Source organism: Callorhinus ursinus, unplaced genomic scaffold (genome assembly GCF_003265705.2).
Source record: "Callorhinus ursinus isolate GAN/ISIS: 27379988/994484 unplaced genomic scaffold, GSC_fseal_2.0 scaffold8, whole genome shotgun sequence".
Classification (NCBI taxonomy): domain Eukaryota; kingdom Metazoa; phylum Chordata; class Mammalia; order Carnivora; family Otariidae; genus Callorhinus; species Callorhinus ursinus.
Genome location: NW_027397070.1, coordinates 63,683,039 through 63,698,775, shown reverse-complemented (window position 1 = coordinate 63,698,775; position 15,737 = coordinate 63,683,039). Strand labels below are relative to the sequence as shown.

At 48.5% G+C, this 15,737-nt stretch overlaps 1 protein-coding gene across 1 annotated transcript; it reads right to left on the bottom strand.

Annotated features, from left to right (window-relative positions):
• Positions 1–4,862: 4,862 nt before the first annotated feature.
• On the bottom strand, positions 4,863–13,846 carry SERPINA4 (serpin family A member 4). Its single transcript, XM_025870440.2, has 5 exons — positions 13,760–13,846; positions 11,119–11,784; positions 7,149–7,422; positions 6,174–6,333; positions 4,863–5,399 (listed from the first exon to the last, which is right to left on the bottom strand). The coding sequence occupies exons 2-5, from the start codon at positions 11,765–11,767 to the stop codon at positions 5,199–5,201; spliced, it is 1,284 nt and encodes a 427-aa protein (XP_025726225.1). The 5' UTR covers positions 11,768–11,784; positions 13,760–13,846; the 3' UTR covers positions 4,863–5,198.
• Positions 13,847–15,737: the final 1,891 nt, after the last annotated feature.

Genomic DNA, 15,737 nt, shown 5'->3' with positions numbered 1-15,737 from the left:
TAGATAACGTGCCCCCCAAAGATAGCCATGTCCTAATACCCAGGACCTGTGAGTGTTCCTTTATATGACAAAAGGGACTTTGCAGATGGGACTAAATTAAAGATCTTGAAATGGAGGGACTAGCACAGATTACCCAGGTGGGTCCTAAACGTAATCACAGGGGTCCTTATAAATGAAGGCCGTGGGAAATCAGAATCAGAAGAAAGCAACGTGATCGTGGAAGCAGGGGAAGACCGTGCGATGCGGGGAGGCCGAGGATGTGGGCCGGGCAAAGATCTCCGAAGGAAGCCCTGCAAACTTCTTGATGTTGACCCAGTGAGACCGGTTTTGGGACTTTGGGACTTTAGAAGTGTAGAAGAATGAATGTGTGTTGTTTTAAGCCACTACGTTTGTATTAATTAGTTATAGCAGGAATAGGAAACGAGTGTAATACCCCAAAATGGGCTCCAGATGGAAGTATTTGGGAAAGATGGGATTGACCAAGATAGGAAGGACTCCTCCGGCTGTGTGTGCTGTTCCTGGAGACATCCCGTGGGCTACATTCTGAGCCTGTGTTATAAGGAATGTCTTGAGAATTTGGGGAAAGTTTGTGGTGACCCCTGACCCCCCACTGCTGCTGAGAAAGGGCTCTGAAGGAAGGGGGCAGAGACTGGGTAAGTTCCGAAGAGAAAGGTTTGGGGGGGGATGGTCTCAGGGCATGGTGCCCCATGTATTAGCCTGCTAGGGCTGCCATAACAAAATACCATAGACTGGGGGACTTAAACAGCAGAAATTTATTTTCTCCCATTTCTGGAGGCTAGAAGTCCAAGATCAAGGTGACGTCAGATTTGGTTTCTGGTGAGATCTCCCTTCCTGGCTTGTAGTTGGCACCTTCTCCACGGGCTCTTTGTTCATAAGGGGAGAGAGGGAGAGACGCAGCCCTGGCATCTCTTTCTTTTAAGCACACAGTTCCTGTGGGATTAAAGCCCAGCCCTTATGACTCATCTAACTTTCATTACCTTCCCGAAAGTCCCCATCTCCAAATACAGTCACATTAGGGGTTAGGACTTCAACATGTGAATTTTGAGGCGACACACTTGAATCTGTAACAACCCCAGTGAGAGGGTAGGATGGGTCAGTGGCCAGAATATGGAAATTTAAAGGACTACATAGATCACAATAGATTTATTTTTCCATTAACACCAAGAGCAGCAGAGAACACCATCCCAACAGGTGGGTTTCACCCGGGGCAGAGGTGGATTCTGCTCAGCCCGCTGAGTGCTACAATGTTGAGCAAAAATGCCTTTAATGAAATGGGGGCCATTGCTGACCCACCTGCCTGGACCCTGACACTATCAGCCCACTTAACCTGTTCAGATGACCCGTGTCGTACGAAGTTGTGACTTGCTCTAGAGGACAGGGTTGTGACAAAAGATGAAATGAGAGACTAGTTAACACCTGTGGGGCACCAAAGATGTATGCTCTATGTATAATAACTCATCCAACGCTCCAAATGGGCTTCCGCGTTAGGCAGTATCATCACCATTTTACAGATAAGGGAACTGAGGCACAGAATACCCCATGTCCCATACTGTTATGGGTTGAACTATGTCCCCCCAAATTGAAGTCCTAACCTCCACCACCATAGAAGTTGACCTTATTTGAATATAGGGTCATTGCAGATAGAATTAGTTAAGATGAAATCACACTGGAGTGGACCCTTAATCCCCTATGACCTGTGTTCTCATAAAAAGGGGAAATCTGGACACAGACACACAGAGAATTCCATGGATGTCCAGCAAACCACCTGAAGCTGGGAGGGAGGCCTGGAACAGATTCTCCCTCACGGTCCTCAAAAAGAACCACCACCCTGCCAACACCTTGATCTTGGACTTCCAGCCTCCAGAACTCTGGAACAATGCATTTCTGTTGGTTAAACAACTCAGTTTGTGGTGATTTGTACTGACAACCCTAACAAGCTAATACACTCAGTCATCGGTGGCAGCCAGATTTGAACCCAGGCATTCCAGCTCCAAAGTCTGGGTTCTATACTTGGGTGTTCTGTGGCTTCTTGATAACTCCTAGAAGCATGCGTCACCATGCTTTGCTCCCTGCAGCTGCTGCTCAGAGTATGGGAACATGGGAGCCACCGGCCTTAGATCTGCCGTTTCCCAGAGAAGGATCCCTCGCCTTCTCAGGCAGCCAGGGATGGAGAGGGCTCCCTCCTGTCCCTCACCTGCCACACTGAGTCAGAGCCAGGGGCCCCTAGGTCTGTAGCTTCAGGGGATCCCATGTCCACCCTCCTCTCTCTGCTGCTACAGCTGCTGCGGGGGGCTCTGTGCCCACTTATGGGGTGGAGAGTGGACATTGAGATCCAGAGAGGTGAAGTGCCTGCCCCACTGCACAGGGTTAGTGGAGAAGCTGGGGCTGCATCCTTCCTTGTTTCCATCCAAATTTCAAGTGCCTCCCCCTCCACCCCCTCCACTGGGGAGATCCCCTGGTTTCCCGGCCAGTGGCCAATCCCCGCCTCGTAACTATTTGTTGAATGACAGAATGAATAACCGAGAGAGCCCATGAGGCATCTCCACACACCCACTTATGAGGGCCAGGCAAACTCATCATTCTACTGAAACCACAAACCCACTCAGCTCTTCGGAGTGCTGAATGCTGGTCCCTGAGAAGTGGGTTCTCAAGTTGTGTAACAAGTGCCACACAAGTAAGGGACCCCATAGGAGAGCAGCAAAAGAAAAGAGAAGGAAGCCCGGGCACCACTCGGGGGGAATAAGGTGTCCTGCATGGAGTTTTTTAAATTGATTTCTGGGTTTAATGTTCCAAAAGGGCATTTAGGAAATCTGTGGAGTTGGCATAAATATTTACCCAATCAATTCCAGGGATGTGTCAAGGGGGATGGTGCAGAACAAACAGCTCAGGGACCTTGCTCAGGGCATAGCCTTTTTCTTTCATTCATTCATTCATTCATTCACCAAATACCGGTTGAGCCTCAGCCACACGCCAGGCCATATGATCAACTCAGGGGCCAGGTTCTGGGGTGAGTGAAGGGAATGCAGGGTGAACAGAGCCCTGCCTTCCAGATGTTCTATCTAATCGGGGCCAGGGGAGGAGAGATTACTGTCCACCAAACACGTTTGATGGTAGGATGGCAACCCACCTTGGGGAGGGCATGAGGCATTTATAGGAGATCCTGGTAGATTCTCAGAGGCAGGAAAAGGGGCTCTCTGGGGAATGGGGGCCCGTATGGACCCCCTGGGGGAGCAGCACGTTTCTGTGGCTGAAGTCACTGGACACACAAGTGCAGGAGGAGGAACTAAGGCAGGAGAGGCAGGTGGGGACCAGGTTGGGAGGGCCTTGACTGCAAGTAGAGGATTGGGAGCTTTATCTTGTAGGCAAGAGGAAGCCACTGAGGGCTTCTGAGCTGGGGAGGGACCAGCTTCATCAGAATATGGAGGCATCACTCTCAAGGCTGAACTGAGGGTGACGGCTCCCCTTTCCTCCCCTTCGTCACACCTGGGATTCACGTTCCTACGCCCCTGGGCAGTGCAGGGGCCACAATAACTCCAGGCCCTTTCACCTGACCCACTTGAATCCACCCACCTGCCTGCCTCTGTAGGGGCAGAGATGAGTGTCAGCCTGGGCCGGACTTTAAAAAACAGAATTCAACTTCTCAACAGGTGCAGGGGGAAATGGACCAATATTTTCAGTAACGTAGTTGCTTTTCAGCCAATCAAACCAGGGGATGGAAGGGAAGGTCTGCATTCCTCTGAGCATGGGAGGGCGTGGGGTCCTGTAGCATTTCCAGCGCCTTGTAGGTGTAGCTCAGGGCTGGTATGATGAGCTCAGCACTTTGCTCCTCTGGGACTTTCCTTTACCAGTGTTGTCCCAGGCTGTCCTGTCCAGCTCAGGGCTGTATTTTAGAGGGCAGGGGAGAGAACCTCAAAATCTCCCCTTCCCACCCTCTCTAGCTTCCTTCCGCAACAGCTTTTCCCACCATAAGCAGGTAGTCTGTCTCTTGCCCTGGATATTGATTTCCTGGTTTCCCACAATGGCCTATTCTTGTACCTGTAGCATGATGTGGGCCAGAGACCACGTCACACAAAGCCTGGATCATTGTGACTCTGGATCAGTCCTCTCAATGCTGGAGGTGGCCCACAGCCTGTCTCTCCAGTCACCAGTGGAAATCTGGGTTCGTGACAGCAACTAACCAACAAGAACACCCCTAGAGCCCTGCCTGGGGAAATGCGTTTGCCGTATATAACTGAGGTTTGGGACAAACACAGCCAGGATCTGTCGGCCTGCCTCTTCTTGTGGGAGGGATAGAGGTTTCTTCTCTAAGACTCTGGGTGGACTCTGCTCAGAGAATTCACCCCACATCTGAGTGGGACCATCTGGGTAAGCCCCTATTAGCCAGGTGAAGAAGCAGCCTCAAGAAGGGAAGAGATTGGCCAGAGGTCCTGGAGTACATCAGCAGGAGAGCAGGATGTAAGTATAGGCCCCCAGGCTCCAATCTCATGCTCTTCCTTCTCCTGCGGTGCATCTGTGACCATGGCCATTGATCCTGCTGGATGGGCCACATCTCCATGGTCAAAGGAGGAGGCAGAGCCTGTGCCACCCTGGGGGGTGCTGCCCGTCTTGCTGGGTCTTCCTCACTAGGTCGCTATGGTGGCCACCTTGACTTGTGCTCTCCCAGCCAAGGTCTTCAGAGCCCCCGCTCTAGAAACAAGTCATCCACCCTGCCGGGGACAGCCGGCTGCCCACCTTGCTTCCCCTTCCATATACACCTTGCCAACCCCCTGGAACTTGGAGCATCTCACCCCCATGTCTGGGACCAGCTATGCCAGGGCAGCGCAGGGCAAACCCCAAAGGGATGGAGAATAGGGATGCATTTATTGCGTACCTACTATGTGCAAGGCACCAAACCAAGCTCCTCATAGCCATCACTGTGTTTAATCCCTTCAAGCACCTGGCAGGGTTTCTCCCACTTTTCAGGGTGGTGCTCAAAGCGGTGAGATGATCTGCCCTGAGGAGCTGGGTGTCCAGTTCACACGTATCTCACACCACCCACATCCCTCTCCCTTGCCAACAGCTTCTGCCCTGGACTCTCAGGATCTTCTGCGTCCCCCACTCCGAACATGGAGCTGCTCACACCAAGACCCCCAGGCCACATCCTCCTGCTTGTAACAGAAGAGCCAGCCCTGGGAGGGCTATGGTTTCGTGGGGTTGACAACCTTGCCCAGGAAAAGGATGCTCTGGGTGTTGGTGGAAAAGATTGCCACGAGGAAGGGCCGGTTGAACCGAAGGACACTGCGATTGTGTTGGGCAGACATAAAGGTGATAAAGCTGCCAGTGGCCGCTGCCGCCTGGGTGCCAACCTCATCCACATCCAGAATGGCTTTGTGGAAACTCTGGGAAGGAAATCACAAGTGTTACCTCCGAGAGAACATGAATCAAGACTTAGGGAAGACTGGAAGAACCAGAGATCACTGGAGATCAACACTGCAGGTCACTGCTTGCCAAACCACTTATTGGGGGATTTCACAGAAAGAATGTCTACACTGGGTGGATCTGTGAGCTGGATGACCTCTTATTTATAGGAACAATTACTTCTATCAGCAACTGAAGACTTACTATGTGCCTAGGGCTCTTCTTAAATCTTCACAGCCACCCTGTAAGGTTGATGTATTATGGCTGTTTTACAGATGAGGAAAATAAATCCAGACACTCACTCACCCTTGAATGCCATAAGGGGAGGACCTCAACTCTGGAATTCAACTCTGCAACTCAAAGCTCTACCCTGGAGTGCACTTTTGTCTTCTTAACTGAAGTCAAAATTCTCTTTATCTCGTCAGAAAGACCTCTGATACACACACACCCAGCCCAGCCTGGTCTGTATCCTCCCTCTATTTCTATCAATGCATTTATCACCCTCCGTTGTGATCTACTTGGCTGTGAGAGCTCCCTGAGGACACAGACTGGGTGGACACCATATCCCCAGCACCAAGTACCACGCCAGCACATGGTGGGTTCGTTCCCAGATGCCCATGTCTGTGGATGGTTGAATGAAACCCAGGCTCTGAGATTTCATGTGGTGGCAGAGAGAACACCCACCACCCAGCAGCTCCCAAGGGGCAGAAGTTCCCCACCGAGTCTCCAGGCATGGATGACCTTGGATGACTTACCTTGGACACCTGCAGTTTTCGCTCTTTGGTGATGCCGGACAGGTCAGCCTGCTTCGAGAACAGATCCATGAAGCCCATCTTGGGCAAAATCTGATCTAATTGGTAGGTGCCAGAAATGGAGAACTTGGGGAAATGCAGCTTGAGCTTCTTATAAAAATACCTGAAGGAGGCATGGGGTTAGACAAGTGAGGGACCCCAGTGCTCTGTGCTCTTCTCAACTGGCCCCACTCACTCCATCTGACTTTGCTTCAGTACTCCCAGGAACTTAATGCCAGGCCCCTTTGCCCTCAAGACTGCTGTCTGCAGGACCTCCTCCCTTGGGAGCTCATCTTCAACAGAGCTGGCTTTCTGGGGACGTGCCAGGTGCCCAGGGAGATACGAGTCTCCCTGTGTGGTAGTTTTGCCTTTGCCTCTGTTGGGGTCTTATGGTTTTCACTTATTTGGGACCAGATGATTTCTTTGGCTAGAATTCCTCTATCTCATGAGCTGTGCGAATTTTCCATCCACCCGTGGCCTTAGGCTGAGACCCTTATCTATGGTTGGAAATTTTTCCCACTCATAGCCCCAGGGTGATAGAAAACTTCCTTGCTACTTCCTTGGATGGGTGTATGCAGTTTTTTTCAAGTCCCTCTATACTATGCACATTGATCAGAGATCTACCCACTCACTGCACAGTTGGGCAGACCCTCAGAGAGCCAATGTCACTTCACCCAAGTCTTGGACAGTGTAAGGGCTACATCTAGAACCAGGACTCTTAACTCCTGATCTGGTTCTCTTTTCACTGATCGGGGCAAAATGAGATTTCAGATGTAACAGGAGAGTTCATCATCTAAGAAAACCCATGGAAAGTCTTAAAGCAAATAAGAATGCTTTCATAATTTGGCAATCATCCCCATGTGGGGCACTGGCTTTCCTTAGAAGGGTCCATTTGAAGGGCAATCTTGCAGATTCAGCACCATGGGTCACATTGATTACCTCTTCTGAAGCAAGTTGTTCCACCTTGTTAGCATCTCTGGAGTCAAGACCTCCTCCACCTGCTTCATTTTCCCTTTATCAGGAAGGATGAAAAAGGCCATCATGTTTCCTTGATAATCCATTCGCAGCACCGAGCAGGGCAAGAATCTGTCATGAAGATACCAGTGGTGCTGTGTGTCCTGCAGCATCATAGGCACCTTGACTACTGTATTCTCATCAACATAGAAGTCTTGGGAAGTGGTCTTCGAGGGAATGAATGGTTTCTCCCACAGAGCTGAAGGGAAGAAGGAAAGAAGACACAGGGCACCTGTAGACCAACAAGCCAACCGTCCAGCCAGGGAATGCCTCTCCTACAGTCGTGGAGACGCACAACTTACTATTCCATCACGGTATACTATTCAGATCCTTCAAACCTTGACCTGCCTAAGAAATGGATCTCTCAGGGCTCATTTAGATTCTAAAATGTGAGATACAAGAGGGTATCAGCAACATTGTTTCATGTCTTCACCATTTTTTAAACAGATTTTATTTATTTGCTTTAGAGAGAGAGAGTGTGAGCGGGGAGGGACAGAAGGGGAGGGAGACAGAGAAAGAATCTCAAGCAGACTCCCCACTGAGCGTGGAACCGGACAGGGGGCTCGATCCCATGACTCTGAGATCATGACCTGAACTGAAACCAAGAGTCAGGCATTTAACCAACTGAGCCACCCAGGTGCCCCATGTCTTCACCATTTAATCCACATTGCTGCACTTACATTTTGTTTGCCAACATGGTATTTATGTAGTGGTAGCTTGTTACAACTTTGTAGTGTACTTTCTTGGTTAAAAATGAGGTTGGGCAATCTTTTGTATGTTTATTGACCAACTAAATGTCCTTTTTTTTTTATTATTATGTCAGCACCAGTTCATGTTTTTCCCCTGTATTTGTGTAGGGTTGTTTCTTAGTGATTTGCAGGAGTTCTTTCTGAACACTAGTTGTCTATCAGTTGCGTGAGTTGCAAATCCCTTGTCTCTCTCTCTGACTTGCCCTTTCACTCTATAAGTGGTGTGTTCTGGTGATTGAAATTCTTAATTTTAATGCAGTGAACATATTAGTCTTTTCCTTTGTGGTTAGGTGTTCTGTGTCTTGTTTAGGACAACTTTCCCTTCAAGGTCATGAAGATACTCTCCTATATGATATTCTAGAAGCTTTAGTCTTCCCTTTTGCAAAAAGGACTATATTCTACCTAGAATAAATACTTATTATTGGTTGAAAGGAGGGGTCCAACCCCATTTTGTTCCCCTTGTGGGTACCTAGTTGTCCCAGCACCATTTTTTAAAATCAACTCTTTCCCCAATGCTCCGTCATGGCGGTGACGGGGGGATGCCAGCTTTGACAAATATCAAACGTCCATGTATCTCTCCATGGGGTCATTTCTGGGCTCTATTCTGTCCCATTTGTTTATTCATACTACACAGGCTAAATTAATATAGATTTATGATAAGTCTCACCCTCTGGCAAACAAGTTTTCCCATCTTAACTATTCTTGGCCTTTTACACCCCCATATACATTTTAGAATCAGCTTGTTAACTGCCACCAAAAAGGATAAAAAAACCTGTTAGGATTTTGATTGGGATTGCATTAAATATTTAGATTAATTCATGAGAGAATTTACATCTTTACCTATTAAGTATTCCTTTTCATGAACATAGTATATCTGTATTTTTAAAAACTTAAGTCTACTTTAATATCTCTCAAGATAATCTTATCTACAGAGATCCTGTGCATCTTTTGTTTGTTTTCTTCTAGGTACTTTTCAGTTTTGAAGGTAAGCCACAATAGTTCCACTCTCTCACCATGTAACCCACAGTGAGGCCTGGAGCTAAATTTACGTCCCAAAGTGTTGGGCAGATGTGTCAGAGGGCAGGATGTCTCTATCTCCTTCCTATTTCTGGACAACCTCTCATTCTCAGGCCAACAACACTAACCCAGCTGGACCTAGGTCTCTTTCAGGAAGAGAGCACCCAAACCTTTCTTTATGGTCAGAGCTTTGGGTAAGATAATGGTATATACTATACATTTAAATTATATTTCAAAAGGAATGGCTTATAGAATATTGTGTAACCATTAAAGTGAGATCTAAATAAAGTTTTCAATAGCATAAAGCTACATACACACACACACACACACACACACACACACATGCATGTAAAACCTGGTAAATCTGAATAAAGTCTGTAGATTGCACCAATGTCAATTTCCTGGTTTTGTTTTTGTATGAAAGTTATGTAAGATGTATCTAACCTGGATGAAAGGTACATAGGATCTCTCCGTACTATTTTTGCAACTTCCTATAAGTTTATGGTCATTGCAGAATTAAAAAGGTTTTTGAAAAAGTTTTCAGTGGTGCATGAATAATTCCATGTGTAAAATGCAAGTGATGACCAATTTGGCTGGATTGTTAGTCTGGGACTGTTTCCCAGAATCTGTTCTCTATAGATTCTGGGTTCAAGGTGGTTACAAGTGTGAGATTGGGAGGTAGATGTGAAGCAACAACCACATGCTGAAGGTCTTCCCAGGAAGATGAAAAGATGGACAGACTCAGTGGAGCCCTAGATGGAGACCTAGTGGTGCTCCAGGTCATCCATGCTCTCCTCCAAGTTCATTGTCCAACATTAGCCTTCCAGACCAACATGTCCCTAAGCTGCCACCGGATGCCCAGCATGGGCCTCTCCACAAGCTCCCCCTACATGGACCCACTGTTGTGGCTGGATGTGCCTGGCATATAGATCCCTAATAAGTTCCAAACTTTCACCTGCACCAAGGACTTCACTTTGTCCCTCCAACCTGTTTCCTCCAGGCCTTCACTTGCACACAATTGTGCAAGGCCCAATTCCTATAGCAATCCCCTTTCTCCTCTGATGGAACACTGATAATACACACTGTACAAATCTGTCCCCACACTGTGATTTCAACTGTTAATATATGTGTGTGAATGGAAGACTGGAATGAATTAGGTGAAAATGTTAACGCTGGTTGTCTCAGGGTGGTAGGATTATGGGTAATTTCTCTTTTATACCTTTATGTGGTTTTTAAATTTTTTTATTTTTATTTATTTATTTGAGAGAGAGAGAGAGAAGGACAGAGATAGCGAGAGAGAGAGCACGAGCAGGGAGGAGAGGGAGAAGCAGGCTCCCCACTGAGCAGGAAGCCCAATGCAGGACTCGATCCCAGGACCCTGGGATCATGACCTGAGCCGAAGGCAGACGCTTAACCGACTGTGCCACCCAGGCACCTCCTTTGTGTGTTTTCAAGCGTCTTCGAAACGAGCATTGTTATCATTAGATTAATTATGATTACTCTAATTATTTGAGTATATATAATGGTCAAAAGTCAACAAACTTCTTTTGCAAAGGGCCAGAAAGCAAATATTTTCAGCTCTATAGCAACTATTTATCACTGTGGCTGTGTGAAAGCAGCCAGAGACAATACATAAATGAATGGGCGTGGCTGTGTGCCAATAAAACTTTATTGACAAAAAGAGGTAACCCATCAGATGTGGCTAGAGATGGTAGTTTGCTTATCCCTTTAGGCCCTCTTCTAAGGAGTACACACAAAAATATGACATAATTTGATCCTCAAAATAAGACTCTGAAGGAGGGACTCTTATTATCCTTACTTCAAGCAAACAACCTGCCCTGTTTACATTGTTGGTAAGTGACAGAGCTTTGATATGAATCCAGCATTTCAATTTGTGCATTTCATACATTACTGTTACAAAGAAAATAAATAAGAAAATATGTCTAAAGGTATGAGGAAACCTCAATACTACACAATCTTAAATATCTGATGCTCTCACATGAATCTTCTAAGGGTTGCTTGACCCCTACTGACCCCATCCATCCACTTCCTCTTTTTTAAATATTTAATCCATCCATAAATCAGAAGGAGAGGGAAGATAAAGGATCCACCAACGAACCAACTCTCACCTTTGAAGTAAATGTAATTCACCAGCACCATTGTGATGTCTGTGCTCAGGTGGCTGACCAAATCCACAATTTTCCCTTGAGTTTCCTCCTTGATGTGGTCATTGATGAGCTGGGTGGTGCCCACGGAGTTGTGGAAGTTGGTGAGGAAGAGTTTGGATTCATAGAAGGCCACACTGTCGTTAAGAAATTCCGGAAGGATCAGCAGGTCCTGGCTCAGGAACAGGGCACTGCCCATGTGCATCTCCAGCCCGTTACCCGGGAGGTGGAGAGTGTGTAGGAGGTGCTGGAAGCCCTGGTGGATGTCCCATTCGGACAGCTCTGTGAGGTTGAAGCCCAGACCCTCAAGGATCTGGGTCTGGCTGTGCGAGCGGGCCCCCAGGGACAGCATGGCATAGGAGGCAGAGATGCTCAGTGGGGAAAAGAAGATGTTGCTGTCAGGACTTTGGGAAGCCATCAGGTGGTAGAAGTGGAGAGCAAAGGCTGTATTCCCTGGGGCAATCTTGAGGCTGGGGGAGCCCTCACCTATGCTTGGAGCTTCCTGATGGGGGATGCCAGTGTTACCCTGGCTGTAGTGCTCAGGGTGCAGCTGACCATGAGAAAGGACCAGCAGTCTGACCAGAAGGAGGAGCAAGTGGTTGGCAAGATGCATCTTCTGCACTCTCACAGCTATAGGAGGAAAGAGAGTGCTTAGGCAATTCCCCAGCAGATCACCCAACCCTACTGAGAAGTCGGGCAAGGCCAGGGCCCCAGGGTGATAAGTGACACCGTGAACTCTTGCAGATGGGCCTGTGGCAGTCTAGCAAAACACCCAGCACCTTCCCAGTGTGTGGTGAAGATGATATTCTGTGGCAGTGCTTTAGATGAACAAAGCACACTCATGCCCCCACCTACCTGCATTTTCATCCTTCTGAGCTCTGCAAGGCACTGGCCTCCTTTCTCATCCCCGAGACTCCAAAAATGACTTAATCAGGTCACCTAACTGGTAAGTACCTGAGCTAGGACACAAAGTCTCCAGACTCAGCCTGGGGCTCTTTTTACCATTCGTGTTTATTCCCTCAGCCAAGTGACCCACTGCAGCAAGGGTGTGAATCACCAAAGGTTATTGTAACATCTACCCCACTGACATCCATGGTGTGCTTTACAGTTTACAACATCATTTTAATGCCATTTTGTTTGACCCTCTTACTTAGGTAGAGGTCAGTAGAACTGGCATTCCTACCAACACTCCATACAGATACGATCACTGACATTCGAAAACTGATCTGCCCAAAGTCCCAGGAAAAGGATTGGTCTCTTTTCCTAGTAAACTTAACCTGCCCAAAACAGGGTGTTCTATTTTCTCCACCAAATCTGCTCTGCTGCATCAAATGGATCTACCATTACTCTCTGGTTCTCAGCCCCAAACCAGGTTGTCATCCCTAACCTGTGTCTGGCCTTCCAACCCCTTACCTCATTCTATCTTTCTGCATGTCTGGAAGGCTCTTTCCTCAACCCCTGAGCCTCTCCACTGCCATGACCCTCACTCAGGCCTCCAGTGTCGTTCACCCAGACCAAGCGTCAGAACGCTTTTCCTGCAAAGGGTCAGAGAGTAAACGTCTTTGGCTCTGTGGGCCAGACGGTCATGTTGCAGCTGCCCAACCTGGCTGTGTTGGCTGGAAAGTGACCACCCACAAAGCAGGCTTGTGTGTGGCTGGGTTCTGGTGAAACTTTATTTATGGACAATGAAATGTGAATTGCATATACTTTCATAGATCACAAGATATTGTCTTCCTTTTGATTTTTTTCAACCATTTACAAATTTTGTGTTTATATCTATATCTTATATATATGTTATATCTTGCATTCTTAGCTCAGGGGCAAGACAAAAATAGGCAGTCGGCCAGATTTGACCCACAGGCCACTGTTTGCTGAGCCCTGACTTAGACCACTGTTGTTTCCTATCTGGTCTTCCTTTCCATATTTTCTTTTCTTTTCTTCTTCTTCTTTTTTTTAAAGATTTTATTTATCTATTTGACACAGAGAGACACAGCGAGAGCAGGAACACAAGCGGGGGCAGTGAGAGAGGGAGAAGCAGGCTCCCCGCCGAGCAGGGAGCCCGAAGCGGGGCTTGATCCCAGGACCCTGGGATCCTGACCTGAGCCGAAGGCAGACGCCTAATGACTGAGCCACCCAGGCGCACCTCTATTCTATTTTCTACCCAGGAGGTGGAGTGACCACTTCACTCACCAACTTAATGCCAGTCCCCAAAGCATGGCTTCCTACCAAGCTATAATACCTTCTCCCGCCCTAACCCTCACATGCGTATTTCTCTCTGACTTTGCAGCGAGTTCCCCAGAATTCCCCTCTGTCAGGCACCCTCCAAAAACACCTGGATCAGGAGCCAGAGGACCTGGGTCCTAAGTCATGTGTGGCCTTGCAGGAGGCTGTTTCTGGGCCTGGACACCAGTTCTCCCACTGGTGTGTTGAGAAGGTTGGCCCAGTCATGTGTAGGGGTCTTTCCAGCCTTAGGATGTTTCACCTCTAGGTCTTTCCTAGTCTTGGCACTGGAAGTCATGTTTCAGAACTCCCGGTCCTGAGCAAACTAGAAGATTGATCACCCTCCCTTTCAAGTCTCAATTGCGGCCCTCAGAGAGTTACTCACAGTCAGTCCTGGTATGGTCCCCCGGGCAGCTGTCTGAGCACTAGGGAAGCCCAGGAACAGGGCCTGGGTTTATCAAGCCCAGGAAGGTTGGCAGAACTTCTCAGCACCACCAGCACCACCTACCACCCCCCCCATTAGGTAATTATTAATGAACAGACCTATGGGTGCAGCGTGGAGTCTCAACACAGAGAAACTTCACTGAAAGCTGGCTCAACCCCTCCGGGGATGACCCCCCCTTCCATCCGGGGGGACTCCAACAGAGTTCACCCCTTGCTGTTTGTGTCATGCACTAAGATTTGCCTGGCACATGCTTCCCCCTGAGGCCCAGGGGGCCTGTTAGTGGATGTGGTCTCCACATTGCCCCTCATTGGCCATGTGAACTCAGGCACATCCCTGGGTTTGTCACGACCCCCCATTCCATCCCCCACCACCTCTTATAAAATGAAGAGATGGATCAGACCAGGGGTAGCAAACCTCAGTGCCTTCATGATCCTGGGAAGGCTGTTTCCAGGGTGACATAATGAGGAATGGTGGGCATGTGGGACTGGAGAGGGTTAGCTCTGCAGCCATCAGGACCCATCAGGAGGGGCTGGATCCTGCCTTGGGCCTCCAGTTTTCAATCCTGGACTATGTGATTGCTCAGGAACCTTCCAGCTTTAAACGTACATGATTCAGTGATGGAACCCTCTGAGAGGCCACGTGTTGGCCTTCAAGGAGAATGCATCCCAGGGGCAAGGGTGGCATGGGGTGGGAGCAAACTCCTCCGTGGGCCAGGAATCCAATTGCACACTTCCTTTTTAATTATGGATTTTGAAGCTGCTTTACGTGCAGTGGTTGGTGAGCCTGGGCACCCTTGGACCATTCTGGGGCAGTTGAATATGTGGGTGGCATGTGACTGTTTCTTAAGCCCAATGGGGAAGGAAGCGATGTGGTCCTCAGTGTCCTGAATGAGATGCCCTTGACATTCAGGCTTCCTCTAGTGGGCTTTTCTGACTGTGTCTCCAGGTGCTTGGGGCTTTGACTTGAGTGGAATATATACCAGTGAGCAGCAAGTTTGGCCTGCGAGCCTGGAGCTGGGCAGAGCAGAATGGTGGGGAAGGTACAAGTGCAGGTTTGGACCCAGCTGGCCTGGGGTCTGCATCCCAGCCTGTTGTTGGGCTCTGAGAAGTTCAGGGTTGTGTCCAAGTTCACACGACAGAAATGCATCAACACCAGGGCAAGAGAGGAACTTGCCGTGCCAGGTGAGTGTGAGAACTATTACCCACTTGCATCTCCTCTCTCACCACACACATGCACACACACCCCAGCAGGACTGTCCTTATCCCATTTTACAGATAAGAAAACGAAAGCCCGGAGAAGTTGCTAGCTCAGATTCCAGAGTTAGACTGAAGCCCGTGTTCTTTCTCTGCCTGGACAAATCTGTCATTCCTCTAGACTATCCGCTCTGGTTTTGTTTTCAGCTTCAACCAACTTACTAGAACACGTGTGGCACACAGGAGGTGCTCCATCAATATTCACCGAGTAAATGAATGAAGGCAAGGTGGTTACCGGTTCATGAGTGTGAAAATCAATCATTCCCTTTCCAGAGTCAGTAATTTGGGTTTTGCTTCCTTAGCCTAGCTTCTGCAGTGAGTTAGAGCCCGACGCAGCAGATTCCCGGAGGCAGGATGTGCTTGGGACAGTTGGAAGGACAGGTGTCCTGACCCCAGTGTGAGCACATGGTGATTGCCCTTTGGCTCCTGGACCCTGTCCCTGCAATGCTCTGGACAGAGCTGGGCTTTGAAGTCAGACAGTGCTGCCCCTGAGCTGGTGAACCTCACTCCACCTCTCTGAAACACACTTTCCTCTCCTACCAAATCAGGAGCAATCACTAACTGGAAAGGCAGACGTGAGGGGACCGGGCATCCCCAAATGTGCTGGGCTCCACCTCTGGGTCCACTGTGTTTCCTTCTTTCCTCCTGGCTTCTTGCACTGGTGA